This window comes from Parastagonospora nodorum (assembly GCF_000146915.1).
Source record: "Parastagonospora nodorum SN15 chromosome Unknown scaffold_34, whole genome shotgun sequence".
Classification (NCBI taxonomy): Eukaryota; Fungi; Ascomycota; class Dothideomycetes; order Pleosporales; family Phaeosphaeriaceae; genus Parastagonospora; species Parastagonospora nodorum.
Window position 1 is genome coordinate 309,941 of NW_001884582.1, and position 21,546 is coordinate 331,486.

Consider the following 21,546-nt stretch of genomic DNA (forward strand, 5'->3'; position numbering starts at 1 on the left):
AAACGCGAGATGATGCCACGACGCAATTCATGAAAAAACAGATCTGCAAATAGCTTGCTAGTTCACAACAGCTTGATGTATAGGCAATTGGGAACATACTCATTCTCTTTACCGGCATTCTCTACCTCCAGTGTTTGACATATTGATGTTTGACCCCTCGACCGAGACAAAATGTATAGCTCCAACTCACTTATTGCAATTCTGAGCCATATTAAACAAACAATTTAGTTGGAACAAAATAAATGGGTGCTAAATAAGACCAGTATCAAAAAAGAAGTAGAGACTCAAATGGGAAACGAAGCGATGAGGAATTCGAAGACTAAAGAATGTGAACCAAGGAAAGAACCCCGCCAAATGTATTCAGAGACACGATCGCAACCTATGCCTTCTTTTGCGACCCTTTTGAGCAGCCAGTCGCAGTTTATACATAGCCTCAATAATATGCTCGTTGATGATCTTGACAATGTCCTCGTGCCCTTCATGCTTAGCCAGAGTCAACGCAGTTTGATTCCCGGCGTCGCGAAGGGATACGTGAGCTGCGTGATCAAGCCATGTCTTGACAAAATCTGCATGACCATGACCAGCCGCGATGATCGAAGGAGTTTGACCCTTGTTGTCCCTCCTACTAACGAATGAGCTTTTTGCATTGGTGAGAAGTATGGCAGCAGCCGCATGGGTATTTCGCTTGGTAAGTCCGTGAAGAATATTACCCGAACGTCCTGGCATATCAACTGGGCTCCAGATGCTATCCACTCCATACTCCAGCAGGATGTCGAATATGTGCTCATTACCAAGGCCAGCAACATCCCACAATGCAGTTTCCTGTTGACTGCCGTCGATACTCCAAGCTCGAGCATTGACGTTGCCGCCATGCTCTAGTAGACATCTCAATATGCTGGCATGACCTTCAGAGGCTGCAACAAAGACAGATATGCTAACCGTAGTAGTAGCTGCATCGCGTCATTGTGGCCCTTCTGTACGGCATAATGAAATGGCGTTTGACCCCGTAGACCTAGCGAGACGATGGTGCCTTGCCTAGTTACTGGTCTCTGGGCCCAGAACTTTGGGGACTTTTGAGTCCAGAATTCAATCCAAAGAACCAGTCCCAAGCTCGCAGCAAGACGTAGGAATGGTACCGTCTCTCTCTTCCGCGAGCCTAGTTCACCAGCTGCTCCTTCAGTTTTCTCTTCACCACCTTACAATTGCCTGGACATTTTCATGTGAGCAATGAGTACGACAAGAGTGATGCAAATGATAAGTATCGTGCGAGGTCCTTATGAGCGTCAGTCGCGTCGCGTGGTCTTGGCATGACGCAAGGCCCTGTCGGACCCCCGAAATTATTCGCTCGCGTGGGGTAACAACTGCATGAACCGCTCGACGTTGCCTAGCATAATCGCAAAGGTCACAGTATCACAGCCACATCAGCTTGTACCAAGCGCACTACCCTGCCACCCGCTCCAATCCATCGTCTTCAAAATAGGACGAAAACACAAAGCCCATCGCCAGCAAGCGGCGCAAGGGAAGCCGTGGCGCGAAAGTGAGAAGGGTCGCGGCAAAGCCAAAGACAAAGGCAAAGGCAAGGGAAAACGAAACAGGATGGGGAACGAGGAGTCCCGGGTCATTGACCCGAATACGTTACCCCAAACTCTAAAGGCGCGGACGGTAGAGGCTTTGGCGCAATATATCAAGGATGGGCGCGCAAAGCGAATAGTGGTCATGGTGAGATATATTCACTACCCTGTGATACCGTCGCTAATATCCTAAAGACGGGTGCAGGAATCAGTACATCGGCAGGCATACCAGACTTCAGATCACCAGAAACTGGACTGTATGCAAACCTCGCCCGCCTCAACCTACCTTACGCCGAAGCTGTCTTTGATATCTCGTACTTCCGCGAAAAGCCAGAACCTTTTTACATGCTGGCCCAAGAACTGTGCCCCGGAAAATTCCGACCCACGATTACACATATGTTTATCGCCCTGCTGCATAAGAAAGGTCTTCTGTTGAAGCTGTTCACACAAAACATCGACTGCCTAGAGCGCGAGGCTGGTGTACCGGGAGAATCAATAATTGAGGCGCATGGCAGCTTCGCAACGTATGACAACCCTACACATTTGAGACGAGAATGGGACTCACACAACGCAGACAAAGATGCATCGAATGCAAAACACCCTACCCAGCTGATCGCATGCGAGACGCGGTCCAGAATAACCAGGTCCCACGCTGCGTCGATGCCGATTGCAATGGCCTCGTAAAACCAGACATTGTCTTCTTCGGCGAGCAACTTCCCTCCGCATTCTTCGACAACCGCGACCTCCCCACCGAAGCCGATCTCGCTATCGTAATGGGCACCTCACTCTCTGTCCACCCATTCGCCTCTTTACCACAACTCTGCAAAGACCGAACGCCTCGGTTGCTCATTAATAGCGAGCAGGTCGGCGACATGGGGTCACGGCCAGACGATGTGCTGATGCTGGAGGACTGCGACAGTGGCGTACGAAAATTAGCAGAAGCGTGTGGGTGGTTGGAGGAGCTTGAAGCACTCTGGGCCGAAACCGCGCGACCCGGCGAACCTGAAAAGATCGAGGAAGAGAAACCGAAGAAGAACAGAGACGAGTTGTTACAAGAAGAAATCGACAAACTTACCCAGGATGTCGACAGCACTCTGAAACTTGGAAAGGACCAACATGAATGGCTTGACAACCATGTCGACAGGAAAATTGCGAGGAAAGAAGACGATGAGACGAAAGAAAACGGCGAGAACCTTCGACCGCCTGATGATCCCGAGTCGAAGGTAATGGCGCCGGTTGCGAGGTCGGAGAGTGGTTTAGGACATGTGTTTCCGCACATGAAGAAGCCGTCGTTATAGGGGGCATCGGTTTGGGGTGCAAATAATACTATGGAGATGCACGCATGGTTACGAATGCGACGTCACTATCGCTCTGCAAGCAGACCTTAATTCCGAGAAGGCGCAGCACAAGACAAGATTCAGAGGGAGGTTTTGGGGACTGACATGCTTCGACAGTCTTGACAGTTTCAATATACCCGATTAGGAAAGTGTGGATTGTCTGACGTCTTTCTCCTCAAGTTCTGGGCCAATCAGAACGCTGCATCTGCTATTAGCGTCCCTCTTCGTTGCTAGCGTCACTCTTAGCAAGCCCGGGCGACTTGATCAGAACAACTATTATGAATCATTTACGTCGTGAATAATTGTTGAAATACCCAGCGCTCCTATGTATGCTATGCGTTCAAGAACTTAAGAAACTTTGTATGCCACCTACAACATCTCGCCCTCGTCATCCAATCCCCCTTCATCTTCCTCTTCCCACTCGACATCATCCGCCGCAGCGTCCGCTTTCCTCTGCACCTCGGCCAAACCGCTCATCTCCTCCACCCAGCCCTTCTCATTCAGCGCTTTCTGCACAAACTCCCATGGATCCTTCTCGTACGCTGCAATCACCGTGTCGCTGCACGCGGAGCAGCAATCATAGGGAGTGCCTTCGACCTGGATATTGCTGAACGTCGACAGGTAGCCGCGGATAGTATGTGGGATTGTGCCGAGAGGATGCTTGAAAGGTGCTGGAAGGGATGGATGCGCGGGTTTTGGAGCCACGCGTGATGCTGGGGGCGCTATGCCTGTGGGAGCGCGAGCTTTGGAGGGGTGTTGTAGTATAGAGACGAGCAGTTCGACGAGGAGTGATGATGCAAGTGGAGCGACACCAGGACGGGTAACAGTGCATTGTTGGTCGAGGGTTGCGTTACTGAGGGACTGTTGACTTGGTTAGTGTAGGTTCGAAAGGTATTGTTGCGGGACTTACATCTGCGGGCGCGACGACGTCGTTGCAGAAGTAGCATCCCAGCTCGACTTCACCTGGCTTGTCGGTTTTTAGGCCGTGCCGCATGACTACAAAGGTGTCGAAGCCCAGCGCAGCATTGAGGACGATCTTTCCTGCTGCTTTGCCCATGACTGTGGGCAACCATCTACTTTCTCTTGTGTCCATGAGCAAGAAGATGACATCATGCTCGCTGATCAGTTTTTCTAGCTTGTTGAAGTGCTCTTTCGTCTTTGAAGCATCAGTGATGGGATGGCCAAGCATTGGCACTTCCATAACATGACCTGTCGCGTCAACACCCGGATATATCTCTTCCAGAGCCTCGGCGGCACGCTCCGCTTTCTTCGCACCTCCTTGCAGACAGTCTTTGAAGTCGAACAACGGCTGTCGCACCGGATTTGAGAAGCTCACAGTTGCGTTGTCGATGAAAGTGATCTTTCTCACTCCCCAGCCCATCAACGTTCTTGAGACATAAGTACCGAGCGTTCCCGCCCCCAGTAACAAACATTTAGTGTTCTTAATCACATCCAGATCGATACCAGGCGCTATTCGCCACTTGATAAGCTTCAAGTTGAGGTCCACAGCTTGATCCGCCAGTTTTCGCTCGTCCATGTATTCCGATAGATCGACGTTTCTTGATGAGAGCTTCCCGGCCTCTGTTCGCTCCCAGCCAGTGACCTTGGGGAGTTGCGGTGTTCTCGGTCGCTCATTCGGCACTTCTGGGCCTGATTGAGTAGTGCTTGCATCGGCCTGGAGTTGAAGAATGATCGAATTTGATTGGTCTCGCTTCATGTGCGTGTCGCGGTAGCACATGATCTGGGCTTCACTGAGGTGCCACTTATGCCGCAAGAGGACAAGCAAGTTCCTCAGCGGCCATCCGGGATTACTCTCATATGTCGATGGATCCGCAAAACAAATGAGCTGGTCCTCTTTGTTCACACCGTTGAAGAAGCCCTTCTCAAACTGCTCGAGCTTTCCTATAGCCCAAGTGTATCCAAATTCTTCCAAGGGTGTGACAGGTGTCTTCGGTCTCTCATCTGGATTGCCTCCGCCTCTTATACGCTTCGCCAAAAAGAAGCCTCTTTGACGAACATCAGAGCTGTAGCGCCACGTCTGTACGGCGTCTACCAAGTACGTCGTTTCCCGCGCATGCAGCCTCGTCATCTCCCCGACTTGTTTCCACGGCGGATCTGACTGTATCGCAGGGAAAGCAAAGTGATATGTGAACTTGTACTTCTTGAGGTTCGCGAAGATGATGGCAGTGAAGGAGGAAAGGAGAGACGGGCATTCGTAGATTGAGCCGTCGTGGATAGCTTCCCAGATCTATCTCACATTAGTGAGTCTCACATGTGTAGCGAGGAACCCATACTGTCTGGGCGCATCGTTCGAGGATCGCTGCTCGGTCAAGGTTCTTGTAGTCTTCTATGGTATTGCAGTTCTTGATGATGCCTTCGGCGCGGCAGTACGTTGGTGGAGCGCTGCATCCCATCGTCAGCAGCACATTCCGTAGAGCGATTTTGGAACATACTCGTCCGATGTTAGTGCATTTGGGTGTATTTGAACGCGCATAGATCGTGTAGCATGTTCTCCGGGTCGCACCTCGTATAGACCTAGTATTTTCCGTGCAGAGTCATCCAGCATGTCATGGTTAATTTTGATATGTGCAAGCGCCGCGTAGAACTGTATGTCGACGTCGCTTTGCCAGGGCGCGAACTTGAGGGTTGCCATCGTGAATGCGCTTGTGGGATATCTGTGTTGTTCGCAGTATGTGTAATATCGACGGTAGGAATACGATGAGAGAAGATTAGGGAGCAGACTTCATGGTCACAGGCAGTCGCAAGAAATGGGACACGTGAATAGGCACGCGTGACGGTAAGTGGCTGAGGCTATTGAAGCCCGTGGTACCTTCAGGCGCCGCTTCGTGGTCGCTGACCCCGCGCTATGTCGTCAGGCGGGGCGGCTAAACGCGTTCCTGCAGTCGCGCGACCACATGGCGCTAGCATGGAGCATCTCCCGTTCGAACCACGGCAGAACCACTGAACACCTATTCTGTCGTTTCTTTGGTCCTCATTGAGCCATGCTTGTTGGACTGTGCGGAGGCAAGACCCCAGTAAATCATAATTCTCCTCTCCTGACACCAACCAGGCATCTGCGCGGGCAAATCCTCGATAGCTTCGTACCTCGTTGAAGAGCACGGCTTCACGCGTATCCGCCTAGCACGTACGGCAGCAACGCCAGCGGTCGAGAAGTCGGCTTCTGATGCACACGTGCCTTCATCGGGGGGTCGCATAGACGAGCAGCATATCTTTTCGGACGTCGACACGCTACTTGACTTTGTCACGTTGAGATGGAAAGAGCGGTGGGTGACAACAGACATCTGGGGCCACGACACTGTCGATGCCTTGCTTCGAAGACCCTTCTTCCTCCTAGTGAGCGTCGACGCGCCGGTCAGTGTACGGTGGAAGCGATTTACGGACCGATGTGCTGCAAATCAGCTCACACCGCCAACGCTGGAAGAATTTGTCCTTCGCAACGACACGCACCTCTTTGCTCAAGGCACGGGGCTCAGTGCGCTATTTCAGAGAGCCCAACTGAAGCTGCTCAACTCCACAGCAACCATCTCGTCACTCCGCGATGCTATACGTTCGCTCGACCTTACGAATGAATCACGACTACGACCCAGCTGGGACCAATATTTCATGCAGCTGGCAGACTTGGCGGCACACAGGAGCAACTGCATGAAGAGAAGAGTGGGTTGCGTCATAGTGCGGGAGAAGAGGGTGGTCAGTACGGGATATAACGGAACACCCCGGGGCATGACGAACTGCAACGAAGGCGGATGTCCCCGCTGCAACAATGCCGCAAAGGGAGGTACGGGCCTCAACACGTGTCTATGCTTGCACGCGGAAGAAAACGCACTGCTTGAAGCGGGTCGCGATCGAATCGGTGGCAGCGCCACACTCTATTGCAACACCTGCCCTTGCTTGACCTGTAGTGTAAAGATCACCCAAGTCGGCATTAGCGAAGTCGTTTACAACCAAGGATACATGGTCGACACCATGACTGCAAAGATCTTCGCTGAAAGCGGCGTTCGTTTACGGCAGTTCTCTCCACCTACCGATGGCTTGGTAGACCTGTCAATTGGTGTGCCATCGGATAGGAATAAAGGGCACGAAACAGAAGATATTCGGGAAGTGCTAAATGATGACAGCTTCTTACGGCCGATCTGAGCCTTAAACTCACTTGATATGGAAGAAGGATTCATCAAACATAACGCTACACTCGTAGATATTATACACACTTCATCTTACGGCTTTCACCAAGTTTCCTAACATCTCCTTCTTCTTCCAAATCCACCTCCCATCATCCCGCCTCCACCACCCATGCGCCCAGGCCTCGACCTTCCGAATCCGCCTCCTCCCATGCTGCTCATTCCACCTCCTCCTTTCCTACCGCCTCCCATGCGTCCGCCTCCGCCGTGGTGGTGCACGACAGTTGTTGGTCTGGCACCGTAACCTCCTGCTCCGTAGCCGCCGCGATGGGACATTCTGGAGGGTCCGCAGCCCATTCTGTGATGTGGAGTCGAATGAAATTGAGGATGTTGTGATGTGTTGAGCGCTACTAGGGAGACCTTCTCCGATACTACGGGTTTTCGATTGGTATAAAGGTGTGTTCTTGAAGAGAGTGATAGGAACAATTATTGGGAAGTTTGGAGATAGACTCGGCTTATGCGTTTGGTATGAGGTCGAAAGTTTATTAGATTTTGAATGGACTTTTTTCATGCCCTGGTATGTCTACTTCAACTTTATATGCCACTGCTCACAAATATCCTCGCAAAGACCCGACGTCATCTCATCCTCCGCAAACTTCGACATGACATACGCCAGGCTTTCATTCCAAGCATCGCAAGATCGCCCAACGTTCTTTCCTCAAGGCCTAGATCCGTGATATCCAGACCCTGCATCTTGGCTCCAGCGGAGCGGAAAGCCGGGCCTGCACTGATAGGTCGCCGTCGCTTGGCTGCAACGTGGCGCAACTACAAAATGACGTTCGCCGTGTGGCGGTGATGTAGGGTGCTTGTGATTGTTAGGAAAGCGGATGTTCGGCAGGAGAGTTGACAACGATGCTCGAAACAAGGCACCCCTTCAGAGTCGGATTCTCGCATAGTTCCACAACTCCCATCTATCTTTGTCGCTCAGGTCTTCATCTTTTCCATTGATATGCGGGTTCCTTGCTTGCTGACGATCATACTCACTGAATTCCATCACATTGGCTATCAACACGAGTGCAGAGGTAATGAAGATCAATCTCAAGGGAATTCCGATCAGGTAAGAAGCGGATTCTTCGAGCATTCTGATTTCGAACATGACCTCCAATCCAATGGCCGCGATTGTAAAACAGTGGAACATAGATCCGCGGAATGCATGATACGGTGTGTGCAAAGTGAGCAAGGCGGTGCTTGCGGAGTAAACAGAACTCGCCTCTCGCTTTTCTCGCTGACGTGCAGGTGGAAGACCACGTGGGTGCGCATTCTAGTGTACGCGTGAAATGCAAGCGAAGGGCTCAGGATAACAGTCAGTATTTCCGATTTGTTGATGTGCGTCGCGTCTTGAGCCCAAAATCGCAGCCACGTCACGCGAATGGTGTTGTCGACCAGATCGCATACGACATCCGAATCACTATGTCTTGCCATGGCAGAAACCTAGGGAAGTCCATCCAACGGGGCGTACGATCGAAATTGCCAAAGAAATCCCCTTCAAAATTCCACACTGGGTCATCGTCTATATTACGGACTGGGGTCCTCGAACACATGGTTCAGCCAGCACTTGAACGGGTCCTGAAGTCTTGCGGTGCCGTACCTGGAACTGTATGCGAACGTGGCGGCAGCAACTTCTCGTCCCACTGCAGTATGAGCCAGAACATGCAAGTTGGTACCCAGACAAGAAGCTGCTCGCGCAGGATCGTTTGTCGTCCCCACAATCCTGGGAATGTCTTGGGGCCATCCTGCAGCTCTTGTATGATCGACTCACGGTAAACCTTTTCAGGTACTATTATGTCGTATACGCATCTGCAGTTGCAAAACTTCATCTTTGTTGTTTTGATGAAGAGTTAGAGAGAAAAGAACTGAACTATGAGTGCGCTTCCTGTATACGAAGCGAATTTGATGAACTGTGGTTGACGATTCGGGGCCAACGAAGCCCTTTTTTAAAATCTGATGGCGTGTCCTGAAGTAATACGCACATGGTTTTTTACCAACAAGTTTCTCCATCACGCTATTGTCGCAGTCTCGAAATATCAACATTCTCGCTTTCTTCTGACAACTATGAAAAACATGTCATACGAACCCATAGAAATTGTGCGCGGACTACAGAAGCAAATCGGAAAGTTCGTGCGTCTCTAGGGAAGGCTGTGCTTGTAATTGCTTCCATCACCTCACATACTGAGAATAGTTCAATACCGTGAAGTTGTTCAGGCATCATAATCATGCAATCCTCCCCATTTAGCGAAGAGATCAAACCCGACGATTTGTCAAATTCATCTGGACTAAAACGGGCCCTCAATCCGGAATACACAACTTCACGGCCACACCACCACCGCCACCACCACCCTCTCCATCCCCAAACCCATTCGTAATCACACCTTCCAGGCGACTACAACCAGCTCGAACATATATAGCGTTGTTTGTGACCACTGACGTAGCCACTCTATGCAATCATGGGTGCCGGTCACGATGATTGGCTGGCATTTCACTTGCCGTGTCATACCCGGGTTTAGTGTCATCGCTATACCTTCACCCCACACCAGATAAATTGGGTTAATCAAGAACAACACCAATCGACATGTTTTTCAGCCTCGTTGGCCGGGAAGGCGGGATGGGGAGTTGGGCCGCGGGTTGGGTCTGATGATCGTTGTTCGGGGATAGTAGGGAATGAGGGAGAGTAGTGGGATTGGAATGGAGTGTATATAAAGGCTGGAGGGAAGAGGTGTTGATACCAGCATCCTATTGCAAGTACCTCGCTACCAAGATGAAGACCTCTACCGTCCTCCTCGCTGCCGCATCCGTGGCCAGCGCTCACTGTACGACCAAGTTCTGAACAATCCTCGCGCAACATCACTGACCTCGTAGACACGCTCCCCATCGTCAACGGCGACAGCGCCTGGACACACGTCCGCCAAGCCAAGGTAAATCACTCTATCAGAACCCGTACATCTCATCCCTCCCTAATCCCCTCCCAGAACTGGCAGGACAACGGCTTCGTCGGCGACGTAACCAGCAGCGCCATCCGCTGCAACCAACTCAGTCCTGGAAAATCCACCCTCAGCGTCGCCGCGGGTTCCAGCGTAAAAGTCAACGTCAACCCCAACGCATACCATCCGGGCCCCTTCCAGTCCTATCTCGCAAAGATGCCGGACGGCCAGGATATCAACACCTGGGACCCCACGGGCGCAGTGTGGTTCCGCATTTATGCTGAGCAGCCCAAGTTTGGCTCGCAGTTGACGTGGTTGGGTGAGTTTTGATCTTACTCTCGTATCATAAGGTGTGGTGAGGTCTGACGTGTACAGCTGCGGCGAACTACGACATCAAGATCCCGAGCTGCATTGCGCCGGGAAAGTACTTGATGCGCAACGAGCATATCGCTATTCACAATGCTGGAACCAAGGGCGGTGCGCAGTTCTATCTGTCTTGCGCGCAGCTGGAGGTTACTGGAGGTGGCAGCACGGCGCCGAAGAATCTTGTGGCGTTTCCAGGGGCGTATAGTGCAACGGACCCAGGGATTTTGATTAATATCAACTACCCGATTCCGACAAGTTATAAGAATCCTGGGCCGGATACATTCACTTGCTAGACTTGGCTCTGGCGGAGTTGGTATGAAAGGGGTAGATCGATGGAGGGTTGGTGGTGCATAGCATACTTCCCTGTAGACACAATTGTGGATTAGTCAGTCCGGATATCGTGCTTCATTCATTTTGCAACTTCACCTGTCCTCCTAGGGATCATCGCTCATATCGAAAAATGGCTTGTTCTTCACACGTCTTCGTGTGGAATCTAGTAGTCCGATTTCTGCCGATCATCTGCATCACAAAGTCAGCATTTCCACAACAGATCCCACTGCAAGACATCCCAGCATCTATGCACATGAATGAAGAAATGACTTACAATTCGCCCCCATCGCCTTCCTCAGCTTCAACGTAACAGCCTCGACATCCAAATCCCTCCGATCCCCCGTCTGCACCTCCACCGCATACGTCCGAATAACCTGCTTGACCTGCCCAGACTGGAATGACATCTTGGCCTTGCGCATGACCTTTGTGTTGGGGCCTGATACAATACTTAGGTCCCGAGCGACACAGAGACGAGAGGAGTAAATGAAGTGGAAGTACATACCAGCCCAAACAACAAAAGCAAACTTGACCCTCTCGCTATACTCATCGTTTCCCAATTTCATCCGCACATACGCATACGCCGCCTCGTCGTCGGCCAGGCTCTCGGTCATCTCGGCGATGTCGCCAGTTCCTGTGCCTGCGAGCTTTAGGTTGTCGGATGTAGCTGATGCATACTAGCAATTCGAATCAGTCCGTGATGCCCTCCCCACTCTAATTTCGACCTGCATTGGAAGATCGATATCTTGGGGCTGCACAACGCACCTTCAACACAAGCCACGTGGTGTCGGATTTATCCGAGCGCACGTCTTCGTAGGCTTGATTGATGTCCGGGTCGGACAGGATGTCGGCTGCTTGAGGCATGTTTTTGTCTGATGGATAGAGAAGATGTGGGATGGATGGGATGCAGGGGTCAAGGATGCTGCGCAAGGGGGATGTCGATGCTGAAGAGGTTGGGATGGGAACGGTCTAGGGCTAGAGCTAGTGCGGGGCTAAAGATAGACCAATGGGGAAAGCGGGGTGCATTTGAGGCTGAGGCTGAGGCTGAACACCAGATCTCCAACCCTACAGTCAGGGGGAGGGTCAGATTCGAGCGCTGAGTTATATTGGTTTCACCAGGGACAAGTTTTGGGTCAGCAATGAACAGTAAATAAATCTTTTCGCTATCAATTCGCTTTCGTCGGCACACCGCCGTCTCGTGATCGCACTATTTTCCACTCCCTGCACTTCCACCTTCTTACTGTCCACCCATCTTTTCGTTTGTGCTCATCAAGCTGCCAATGAAGGTGGTAATCAACCTGCTCTGCACCGCAACGATATCCTCGGGCACCAGCCAGATCGTTGCACCCATCTTTCGTGCAATACTGATGGCCAGCTTGGCGTTCTGATAACACTCGTCCTCGTTGCGGCCAGGCGCAACGAGGTCGTAATCGACGTATGCAGGCTTCATGCCAGCCAGTACATCGAGCAGGTAAACAGAGTTTGTGAGCGACGAATCTTTGAAAGACCGGACCTGGCTGCCCTTGCCACCTTTCCGTGCCATGTCGTTCGCCCACTTGATCATGTCGGCATCGGTGATTTCGCGCTTTCCGAGGCGTTGTGCGAGTCCTTTGAGTGTTGAAACAATGTCCTTTCGCATCAGTTGCCAGACGAGACCGAGCGTCAGTGTGCGCTGTCCGTCGGTAATGTCGGCGCCTTGGATACCGGGTAATGAGAACTGAACCTGCTTTCCGAGCTCGACTGAGTAGTTGGTGTTCTCGAGCGCCTTGAAACGCATCAATTCTTGACCCTCCCTAGGCTTATTGACATGTCGCCAGTTCACGCTGCCTGGGATGACCTTGTCATATGCTTGGAGCAACACTAAGCCGTCCTTCAGGTCCTCGAAGAAGGATTGAACCACGGGCTTGACGTCGAGCGAGTTGAGCCATAGCGTAAACACACGAGCCTCACGCTCTCCTTCCGCATCGAAGTCTTCAATCTCAGCCTTCTCTTCCTCGGTGATAGGGTCGAGACAGGGGTGCGTGTTGAACAGGTTGGCGACGAAAGCAAGATTGAGCTTAGGGTTACCGGCTACAAGCGAGGTTGGGGTCAAAAATTTGCGGCAGTCGAGAGCGTCTGCATTTTGGAGAACCATCTCCGCGCGCTGAAGGAGATCATTCTGCTGCAGTGGTGCGCGTGAGCATGTCTCAGGCTTGAGCTGGTTGAGGAGCACAGTGTAGTTTTCTCCGTCCTTGACATCAGTCGAAAAGTTTGTCACGCTGTCGTCGTTAGTTCCATTCGATTTTCTAAAGCAATATACTCACGTTCTGTGCCACTTCGCGTTCTTCAGGTGGTAGTTGAACCAGCGCAACAGAATCTGCTCCGGAGGCAACCTCAGGAACTGTTCCAGAGTCTCGTCGTCTTCAAGCAGTCGGTACAATTCGGGGTGCAGCTTGATGTCAATCTTGCCCAGAAGACCTCTCCGGATGATTTGCCAGATGAGACCCAGGATTAGATGCTCCCGCACTTCGATGATGTCTCCGCTGCCAATATTTACGACTGAGCAACCAATACCTTTGGCCGACTCGATGACGATGTTGTTGTTCTCAGTGAAGTGGAAATTGTTCAGCTGCTTGATTTTCTTGCCGGGCCTGTTCAAGACACGCTCGTCGATGGTGTCCGGGACGCTGTCGTTGATGAGCTTAGAGAGCACGAGACCGTCCTTGCACTGGTCAAACATCTCAAAAGTGTCGGTAGGGAACGGCAGGCGGTTGCCAATGTCTGGGTCACCGGCCAGGACCGCGTTGATGTGGCGCGTGAACTCGGTGCGCTCATCTTCGTTGATGGTGTGGGTGACGTTGGCGGACGAGCCCTGGACCTGGATCCTGCCTCCTCCGCTGCCGATGCTGGGCTTTTGGGCGTGTCCTGGCTGTCCAGGTGTGGGAGGCGCGCTGCCGGTGCCCCCGGTACCGGCTCGAGGGCGGGTCGGTCCAGTGTGCATGCGCTGCTGGGCGGGGGAAGACTCGCGCAATTTGGAGATGAGCTGCTGCTGTCAGTCGCTCTTTCTGTACAGGCCGGAGAACTGCTGCGCTCACATCTACATAGTCGTCCAGCTCTACACGCCGTGAGCTGTCCAGCTCTACCTCTTTCAGCGCCTGGCGGACCACATCGTACGGCTGGTGCTCCGTCTGCTGCGTTGCCTTGATCACCGTCGCCTCGTCGAGATAGCCCTTGTCGTCAACGTCGAGCTTGCGGAAAGCATCCTGCAGGCCAAAGATCTCGCCCTGCTGGAATTGGGGGTATTTCCTGTGCGCAAAGCATTGTTAGCCGTCATGGAAGCACACGGAGTCGCATGGAAGACGCGGACAACCTACTTCTGCAGCTTGATGATATTCATGGCGGCTGTTTGGGGTGGATGTGCAGAGAGATGGGGTCAAGCAAGACTGTGATAACTGCGGCAAAGTTTCTGCCTGGCTCAGCCTCGTCTTGTGTTGCGCGTTCGTCGGGCACTTCACCTGTCTGGCTTACCCTGATGACGTGGGGCGCACTACCGCCAAGTCGGGCTGCTTCGAGGGGCAGCAGCCGCTCGCAAGCTGCTTGCGACCTGATTACGTACGCACTACCTGTCGATGACTTGCATAGGGCTACAGAAAGTACCACCGCATTTCTACCTGATACCGGCTGTGCACGATTGTCTCACACTACCTTTCATATACAGCAATTTTGCTTGCAAAGTTCCGTTTTGTATGCTGCTGCCTTATCCGAACGTCCGACCTTACCAAGGATTCCCTTCTTTGGGCATCCAAGTCGCAGTCTGTGCTTGCCACTTCACTGACACAGCATGGGCCATGTGGCGAGCACACATCACAACATGGCATGGAAAGCACGAGCTGAAAAAAGCTTTTGATTCCTTCATTATCTTCATAATGCTCTTCATGAAGTACATCCCTGGAAATAAACACTAACCCCTTTCTCGTCATTTCAAAATGATACTCGGCGTGGCCCAGCAGCCTAGCCATTTTTTTGTTGCAGCCCGCTGGAGCCACCCAACGCGAAATAATATAAAACGTGCTGTGACCATGGTACTCGCAAAAAGCAAACATTGTCGTTGCGCATGAGTATCCGTCTCGTTCGTTTGCGCCTTCGTTTTCGTCAAGCAGTCATGTCGAGGTAGGGGATACTATGATTGTAGTGCAGGTGAACATGTGGTACCCACAGCCCGAGGTGGCGGCGGCCCGAAGATCGAATGAGTGTACAAGATTGCGGCTCGTCCACAGTGGTAGCAGAGACCAGCAGAACCTGCACATGCTTACGCGGCATGAAGGAGTCGTATGTCGTGAGAATGAAAGGTGTAGGGTCGGCCGAAATAGCGAATCCGAGAAGCAGAAAGTCATAAGGTCGTAACATGCCAGAGTCCTTGGTTGTAAAACGAACAGAGGGAATAGGAAAAGAGTAGACACAAGGAAATTGCCCAAGCTGGTGTAGGGCTGTATGTTGCTCGTCTGATTTGGTTCGAGTTCGAGACATGGCAAGCGCCATGAAGGGCGGTGCGGTGGTAGACTTGATCGTGCTCCACAAAAACGCAAGCTTGATGCTGTATCAAATCAAAGTAAATGGCGTTTTCACCTCCTGGCTCGCTGTGCAGTCATGGTGTGTGCACGCTGGAGGCCGGGAGTGGGGTCCTGAGCATAAGCGCCGCCGACAGCACCACCCTCCATAGTTTTTCGCCTCTTGAGGCCGCCCATATCATCGCTCTGTACGCTGTCAGGGCGGTATGGGTCTTCGTCGTCATCGTCACGACCACGCTTTGCGTTGCCGTTTGCTGGGGGGTATCCTTGGCTCGCATATTGTGGCACAGCACCCGGGCCGGGATATGCATCATGGGGAGCGTTGCCGTTGGGGGCTCCTCGGGGGTCACTCATCACGTTGTAAAGATTGCTAGACGGTGGTCCTTGTCGCTGGGGAGTCGGGTACCCACTATTCCACTGTGTCTGGCTAGTCGTTGTTGTCCGGGGAGTGGCGCGACCCGAACCGTTCTGGTGTGGGGAGCCATTCATTTCTGGAGACATATGGGGATGCTCAGGGTGAAGACCTCCAGCATTGCCATTAGAGGCGTAACCGTATGGGCCACGGCTGCCATTGTACGATGCAGTCGAATGCGTGTATTCGTTGTCATGCTCGTGGTCTCCCTCGGGTCCTGGCGCAGGAGCAACAACTTGGCTGTTGCCCTGAGGCATCATACCTTCGCTATGCTTGACATCACCTTCCTCAGAAACGTCTGCTAGGCGCGATGGTGGTGCCATCTCAGTCTTGGTATATCCGCTGTCTGGGCGGTATCCCATCATGGACTGCCCTTGGGTGTTGTACTGCCCAGGCTGAGAGGGTGGGCCAGAGTACATTGGTCTTGAATTGTCGTAGCTCTGGTTCGAGCCATATGAAATAGCCTGCTGAACTGCGCCGGGAGGTGTGGTGGCTGGAGTAGTTGGCACAGAGCGCGTGTTGCTGAGCCCTGTATCAATAGAGAGCGGCTGGCTACCTTGCGGTGTCTGAACGTTGGCCCCACTCCACTCGTATGAGCTGCCCGAATTACTCATACCCATGATGCTTGAGGCACTGGTAGGAGGAGTAGGGAATGTATGTGCTCGGTCAAGGCCAGGACGTCCGGCTGACGGGTGAGGCTGGAGGGCATGAGGTGCTTGCGACATGGGAGCACCAATGGGGTTGCTCATCGAATGATGATGATGCAGCGACGGAGGCTGGGATGTTGTTGGCCCAGAGATGTATCGCTGAGTCTGCATAGAGTCAGGTCTCCTGCGGTCTACAGCGGCCATGGCAGCGCTCCCTACACTTGCCCTCGTTTGGTTCGAGGGATGATAGAGCAGAGCCCCAATATCATGGACGAATAGCGGGTATAGTTGCTCAGTGATCTTTTCTTTGTTTGCAAACTCTAGCGCACGCTCAAATGGGATCCTGCGCCGTGTTAGCCGTGCGATAATCCCGTGAATCTATGTTGTCTTACCAGACACCCTTCAAGTGCATCGGACCAATCTTCACGACATGTCGTGTCTTTTCACTCTTAAGAATACCGTCTCTGCGGCCACGAGTCATGCCAGCAACATTAAGCAGTTTTGTGCCATTGATCATGTGATTGTCTAGGAGAAAATTAGTCATTGTCTTGGTGGGTTGCAAGTAATACATACCTTCGCGGCGTGCGACACATACTCCCTTGGCTTCGACCTGGAAACACAGGCTGCCCTCATCCTCCCACAATGTTGCGGTGACACGAGGCTTCATTCCTGGTGGAGCGACCTGCCCGGTGTGGTCGAATGAATGGGGCGCGTAGCTCTGTGCACCAGAAAGTGATGGGCTTGGGCCGCTCGAGGACATTGCCGGCAGTTGTAGTGTAGAGGGTACCATCGCATTGTTCATTGAAGAAGACGCGGGTAGCCCAGAGGGCACGCCGTTTGAGTAGCCATAAGAAGGGTAACCAGGAGGGGTAGGGCCGTATTGGTGTTGTCCGGGCTGCATCATCGATGACTGCGGCGGATACGCATAGTGCGAGATTCCCGAGGGGGCCGCTGAAGCTGGCGCGTGAGCGGTTGCGGCAGACATATGAGGCGGATGCACGTCAGCATACGATTGCATCTGGTTCATGCTGCTGTAAGACCCTGGTGGGTAGCCGTAGCTGTCCTGAGTTCCGTAGGGAGAGCTTTGGTGCGACTGCGCGTGTGAAGAGCGGTTGTCACGGTTTAAAGAGGGTACGCTCTGCTCGGGAGAGGGTGTCTTGAAGCCTGCGGTCTGGCCGTTGATCGATGCAGCGTAGGACGTGTGCGAACTCGCGCTCCCGTGGGAAGCGGAACTGAAAGAGTCGCCTCGCGGTGACGAAGAATTGGACGAGCCGCTCGCGTGCGATTGGATCTGAGGAAGGGTTGGCGGTCTCTCACTTGATGCGGCAGACTTGGGCGCGTAGTGAGAGTTGTACCAGGTATCGACGGGGTCGCGGGCGTGGACCGAAGAGATCGATGGCAGCTCCAGCTTTACGGTATTGCGTGGGTAATGCCGAAGCAGGTGATGGCAACGGGCACGAGAAAGTCCGTGGGGATTTTCTCGAGTATATACACCAGATAGCCGAGCGTATTGGTGTGCAGAAATGTGCAAACGATGCTCTACAACAGCAGAGTGCAGGATCTGAGCACGCAACCGGGAGGTTGATAAGACGCGAGGTTATAGCTTGCCGCAGACCGTTGATGGGGCGGATACCTTCACCGCCAGTCAGTTTTGTTTGCTTCTTAAGAGCTCGGAAGAGTGCAGTGCGGGCCAACGAAACGCGGGCAAACACGTATGCAAACAGCCTCAACCTGCCGTGTCGAGACGAGTTGAGCGCTCGAGGACTCCCGAAGTGTTTGAGGACAGGAATTGCGTGGCAGGTATTTGTGTGTTGGGCACGCGTAAGATGAGCAAGTGGTGAGAGACTGACCAAGGTGTTTCTTGAAGCGGGCGAGAGCGGTCTAAGGCTCGAGGCGCAAATGAAGCTGCTGAAGAAAGGCAAACACTGCAAACAATGCTGAATTCCAAAAAGCACGTCGTTACGTCGTTGCGGTCGTGAGGCAGTTGAAAGCCGGGTGTCGACACTGCTTTTGAGGCTCGGTTCAAACACGCAATAGGACTAATTGACACAGGCCGGCCAGGAAGAATAACAGACAGTAGGTACAGCTGCCAAAAACATGCGCTGTCTAAATTGCGGCTGGTTGCGTCGTCGTGAACAGTCGTAAAGTCGTTGCGCTCGTCTGCTGCGGGCCGAGCAGTATCGATAGTGAATACTGCGGCACCGACGAATAGACTACGCGGTTCACGCGTCAGTAGGTGCTTGTGCAAGGCAGAGTAACAATGACATGGACAAGGGATGCGCCTCCGCCAGTCTGTAGGTGACGAGTTGAAAAGCCAACGTGCGGCTCAGGCAGACTGTGGTGGGAAGGCGGAGGTATACAGGTGGAGAGAGGTTGGGACTGGTCGTGATGGATACCCAGCAGCTTGCTGGACCAACCAAAGCAGCCACAGATAGCCGAGCACGGGAAACAGTGGTCGAGGCCGCGCTGGCTGCGCTATTGACGACCGTACAATATGAAGAAGCGTAAGACGGACTCACCCAATTGCTCAAACGAACGGACGCAAAAAGCACGATACTCACAGCGGAACCTGGAGTTTGGCTGAGGTGTGGAGAAGGGAAGTCGTTCTCGTCGGCGATGCTGCAGAGAATCCTGCACGCTCGACAGCAGGCAAGCCGCAGCTAAGAGGGCTGACCACACAGGCGAGGCGCGCACGTCCCCCAGTGCAATCCGTCCGAGATGGCCGCTTTTTTTGCAGACGGCGTGTCCAATGCTTCTCTACACTGTCAGTGCGCAGTGCGTGGGCGTTGCTGGCAACTTGATCCGCGAGACGAGCCAGCTGCTGCTGCGAGGCGGGCCGGCGCGACTTTGCAGCAACGGCTTCTTGGACTGGTAATGCAGCAGAGATGAAGCCGCAGCGATGCACAGCCAGAGACGGGTGCGTGGAAGATGCAGGCGCTGGAGGTAGGTCGCTGTACCTAGAGACGGATGGTGGAGATCTTCTGGGGACGCTCACCAGCGCACACCCACGAGCGGCCGCGAGCACACAATCTAAATTCACTTCGGGCTTGGTGTGGAGCGTGAGCGCAGGATGAGCATGGGGGTGGACCGGCCTGCGCTCCCAGCCTGGACCGAGCGAGAGTCCCGTGAAGAACAAGCCGTTTCGCGCGCTGAGGGCACAGACCGAGCCAGGAAGCTTGCTGACTGGGCTGATCCCGTCGTCGGTGCGGCAGACAAGGGCTATGGATGGGGACAGGCTGTCGACAGGGACAGGCCCCCTTGGGGGCTATACAGGACAGCGAGCTATGCACGCAAGCGAGCCCACGACTCCACTGCCAGCCACCTGACGCCAGAGCCTACGCCCGCACGACGGCATCAGGGCACAGCAGATCAGATGGCCTGTCAATTTGCTCCTCTGGAACACGACAAGAGGGGTGCAGAAACGGCGGGTGGCTTTGCTATTTTCGTGGCCGCTCACCACCCTTCTCGTCTCTCCAAGGATGAGCTCACGACGACCGGGGTTGAACGTCCAGACTTAGCGGGCGCCTATTTTTCTACACAGTGTGCCGCGACCTGAAGCATGGGCTGGGGCCTCGATATGGATAAGACGGCTGAAATCGAATGGCCAGTGAACGTTGCCGGAGATATTCGATGCAGCACGGACAAACCTTGTCAATTGATACGGAACGGCCTGCAGAGAGGCGTTCGTCCTTATTAAGCTACGCCGGGCAAAGTTGTTGCGGATGCCGATGAGCACAAGCAGCAAGCAAGCGTGCATCCCAGCGAGCGATCGGAGTGCTTACAGACCCTGCCAACATCTGGCTCCTGCCCACGGCCGGGCTGCTCGTACTGCTGAGTGGTCCGGCAGACGCGATGATGTGCACCGCCGCTGCGAGTCAGAGCCGTGGTGGTGAATACCAACGAAAAAGCAGAGGCATGTTCGGCATAGCCAACCAGCCCACGTCTGCCCTGAAACGCAAGGCCATCTGCCGCGGCGTTGCTATCTTCTGAGGCGAGGATGCTCGTCATCTTTTCCGCATTCAATACGGGCCTCAATGAATTGGGGCAGGGCCAGCTGCGAACTCAAACGAGCCAGGAGCTGTCTGAGCACCGCGAGCGATGTCCTGCTCAGGCTAAATGCCTGCGATCCAACACTCACAGGGATAGAGGGAGCCCGAGAGTGTGCGGAAGAATCGGACGGCAAGCCGTGCAGCCAACGCGATTTGCTGGGCATGGCGCAGAGGCGTCGTGGTTGGACGGATAGTCGTCGCTATCCGGCCACCTGGGGAGAGCTGCTGCGCCCGGACAGCCCAGCGTCTACCTCGTCCACGCGAGTCAACATATCTTGAGAGGCGTTCCAGATGTGAAGCGAGCGATGCTAGAGGGGGAGCATGTGCAACGTGGAGACTCGAGAGTGTACGACGCTCATGTCATGTCAGCGGGGTTCGCAACGATGTGCCAGATGAGACACACCCTCAGGCGAGTGTGAGGGCCGCCTCGTCGTCCATCTCCAATTACACAGGCTGCTGAGCTCCATCCAGAGTGAATTCGCTCGACAAACGTGCCGACTGTACCACGACCTTGGGGTTGGATGTGGATGCCGCCATGCATGATAGGACAGCAGCTAGTTGCGGTGTGAGTGATGCGCTGGCGCCGCTAATCTAGACATGCGCTAGCCGCATGCGGCCTGGCCAAGCTCAGGTCACGCTTTCCTGCGTCGCCCTCAACAGCCACCCGCACTCACACGCAACTGTGCTTCAACATCCATTGTCGTGTCTCGCCCTCGGAATCCAATGATTCCAGTACCTTGGGATGACCGTAGTGCAAGGTCACCAAGCCCATTTGTTCCGGGCAGCTGAAACACGCCGCGCGCACAGCGCAACATGGGCAGCCGCCGCAGTCGCTCGCCTTTCTTGTCGTGAGAGCCGATTTCAGCGGGAATGCTGCTGATCACGGGACTCGCTGCACGGCCCACGGGACAGTCCGGACAGTCCATGCGCCTCCCATGCGAACGATGGCAGCCTCACGTCTGTTCAGATGAGATGCCAGCCACATGCCTGTTGCTCGCCTAGATACCAGCTCGCCGCTGCAAGCGCCAAACCAACTGTTCGCATCCCATTCGACCCAGCCATCTTGGTTACGTCTTTCAACGTCCACTCCCTTCACTGCACCCTCGTCGTGACGACGTGGCGACAAGCCTGCCTTGGCCACATAATTTGCCTCTGTGTGACCACTGACGGCAAAGG

The 21,546-nt window shown here is 53.6% G+C and overlaps 12 protein-coding genes across 12 annotated transcripts; 5 read left to right on the top strand and 7 right to left on the bottom strand.

Annotated features, from left to right (window-relative positions):
• Positions 1-441: 441 nt before the first annotated feature.
• Positions 442-879, top strand: SNOG_14932 (hypothetical protein; the record flags this gene model as incomplete). Its single annotated transcript, XM_001805049.1, has 2 exons — positions 442-531; positions 703-879. The coding sequence occupies 2 exons, from the start codon at positions 442-444 to the stop codon at positions 877-879; spliced, it is 267 nt and encodes an 88-aa protein (XP_001805101.1).
• Positions 880-1,967: 1,088 nt separating this feature from the next.
• SNOG_14933 (hypothetical protein) lies at positions 1,968-2,869 on the top strand (the record flags this gene model as incomplete). Its single annotated transcript, XM_001805050.1, has 2 exons — positions 1,968-2,095; positions 2,152-2,869. The coding sequence occupies 2 exons, from the start codon at positions 1,968-1,970 to the stop codon at positions 2,867-2,869; spliced, it is 846 nt and encodes a 281-aa protein (XP_001805102.1).
• Positions 2,870-3,277: 408 nt separating this feature from the next.
• On the bottom strand, positions 3,278-5,322 carry SNOG_14934 (hypothetical protein; the record flags this gene model as incomplete). The annotated part of the gene is made up of 3 exons (XM_001805051.1): positions 3,278-3,579; positions 3,815-5,156; positions 5,203-5,322. 3 exons carry the CDS (start codon positions 5,320-5,322, stop codon positions 3,278-3,280), a joined length of 1,764 nt encoding a protein of 587 aa, XP_001805103.1.
• Positions 5,323-5,599: 277 nt separating this feature from the next.
• Positions 5,600-7,063, top strand: SNOG_14935 (hypothetical protein; the record flags this gene model as incomplete). The annotated part of the gene is made up of 3 exons (XM_001805052.1): positions 5,600-5,615; positions 5,694-5,705; positions 5,979-7,063. The coding sequence occupies 3 exons, from the start codon at positions 5,600-5,602 to the stop codon at positions 7,061-7,063; spliced, it is 1,113 nt and encodes a 370-aa protein (XP_001805104.1).
• Positions 7,064-7,072: 9 nt separating this feature from the next.
• SNOG_14936 (hypothetical protein) lies at positions 7,073-7,380 on the bottom strand (the record flags this gene model as incomplete). Its single annotated transcript, XM_001805053.1, has 2 exons — positions 7,073-7,109; positions 7,235-7,380. The coding sequence occupies 2 exons, from the start codon at positions 7,378-7,380 to the stop codon at positions 7,073-7,075; spliced, it is 183 nt and encodes a 60-aa protein (XP_001805105.1).
• Positions 7,381-8,648: 1,268 nt separating this feature from the next.
• SNOG_14937 (hypothetical protein) lies at positions 8,649-9,102 on the bottom strand (the record flags this gene model as incomplete). The annotated part of the gene is made up of 2 exons (XM_001805054.1): positions 8,649-8,881; positions 9,075-9,102. The coding sequence occupies 2 exons, from the start codon at positions 9,100-9,102 to the stop codon at positions 8,649-8,651; spliced, it is 261 nt and encodes an 86-aa protein (XP_001805106.1).
• A 757-nt stretch (positions 9,103-9,859) lies between these two features.
• Positions 9,860-10,681, top strand: SNOG_14938 (hypothetical protein; the record flags this gene model as incomplete). Its single annotated transcript, XM_001805055.1, has 4 exons — positions 9,860-9,911; positions 9,961-10,016; positions 10,071-10,341; positions 10,398-10,681. 4 exons carry the CDS (start codon positions 9,860-9,862, stop codon positions 10,679-10,681), a joined length of 663 nt encoding a protein of 220 aa, XP_001805107.1.
• Positions 10,682-10,963: 282 nt separating this feature from the next.
• Positions 10,964-14,091, bottom strand: SNOG_14940 (hypothetical protein; the record flags this gene model as incomplete). Its single annotated transcript, XM_001805056.1, is given in 7 exon segments — positions 10,964-11,154; positions 11,221-11,382; positions 11,474-11,637; positions 11,957-13,000; positions 13,019-13,743; positions 13,790-14,000; positions 14,069-14,091. The coding sequence occupies 7 exon segments, from the start codon at positions 14,089-14,091 to the stop codon at positions 10,964-10,966; spliced, it is 2,520 nt and encodes an 839-aa protein (XP_001805108.1).
• A 1,225-nt stretch (positions 14,092-15,316) lies between these two features.
• Positions 15,317-17,348, bottom strand: SNOG_14941 (hypothetical protein; the record flags this gene model as incomplete). Its single annotated transcript, XM_001805057.1, has 3 exons — positions 15,317-16,664; positions 16,714-16,846; positions 16,895-17,348. The coding sequence occupies 3 exons, from the start codon at positions 17,346-17,348 to the stop codon at positions 15,317-15,319; spliced, it is 1,935 nt and encodes a 644-aa protein (XP_001805109.1).
• Positions 17,349-19,800: 2,452 nt separating this feature from the next.
• On the top strand, positions 19,801-19,932 carry SNOG_14942 (hypothetical protein; the record flags this gene model as incomplete). The annotated part of the gene is made up of 2 exons (XM_001805058.1): positions 19,801-19,820; positions 19,863-19,932. The coding sequence occupies 2 exons, from the start codon at positions 19,801-19,803 to the stop codon at positions 19,930-19,932; spliced, it is 90 nt and encodes a 29-aa protein (XP_001805110.1).
• Positions 19,933-20,014: 82 nt separating this feature from the next.
• Positions 20,015-20,534, bottom strand: SNOG_14943 (hypothetical protein; the record flags this gene model as incomplete). Its single annotated transcript, XM_001805059.1, has 2 exons — positions 20,015-20,329; positions 20,460-20,534. 2 exons carry the CDS (start codon positions 20,532-20,534, stop codon positions 20,015-20,017), a joined length of 390 nt encoding a protein of 129 aa, XP_001805111.1.
• A 280-nt stretch (positions 20,535-20,814) lies between these two features.
• Positions 20,815-21,432, bottom strand: SNOG_14944 (hypothetical protein; the record flags this gene model as incomplete). The annotated part of the gene is made up of 3 exons (XM_001805060.1): positions 20,815-20,961; positions 21,045-21,322; positions 21,354-21,432. 3 exons carry the CDS (start codon positions 21,430-21,432, stop codon positions 20,815-20,817), a joined length of 504 nt encoding a protein of 167 aa, XP_001805112.1.
• Between the last annotated feature and the right edge of the window lie 114 nt (positions 21,433-21,546).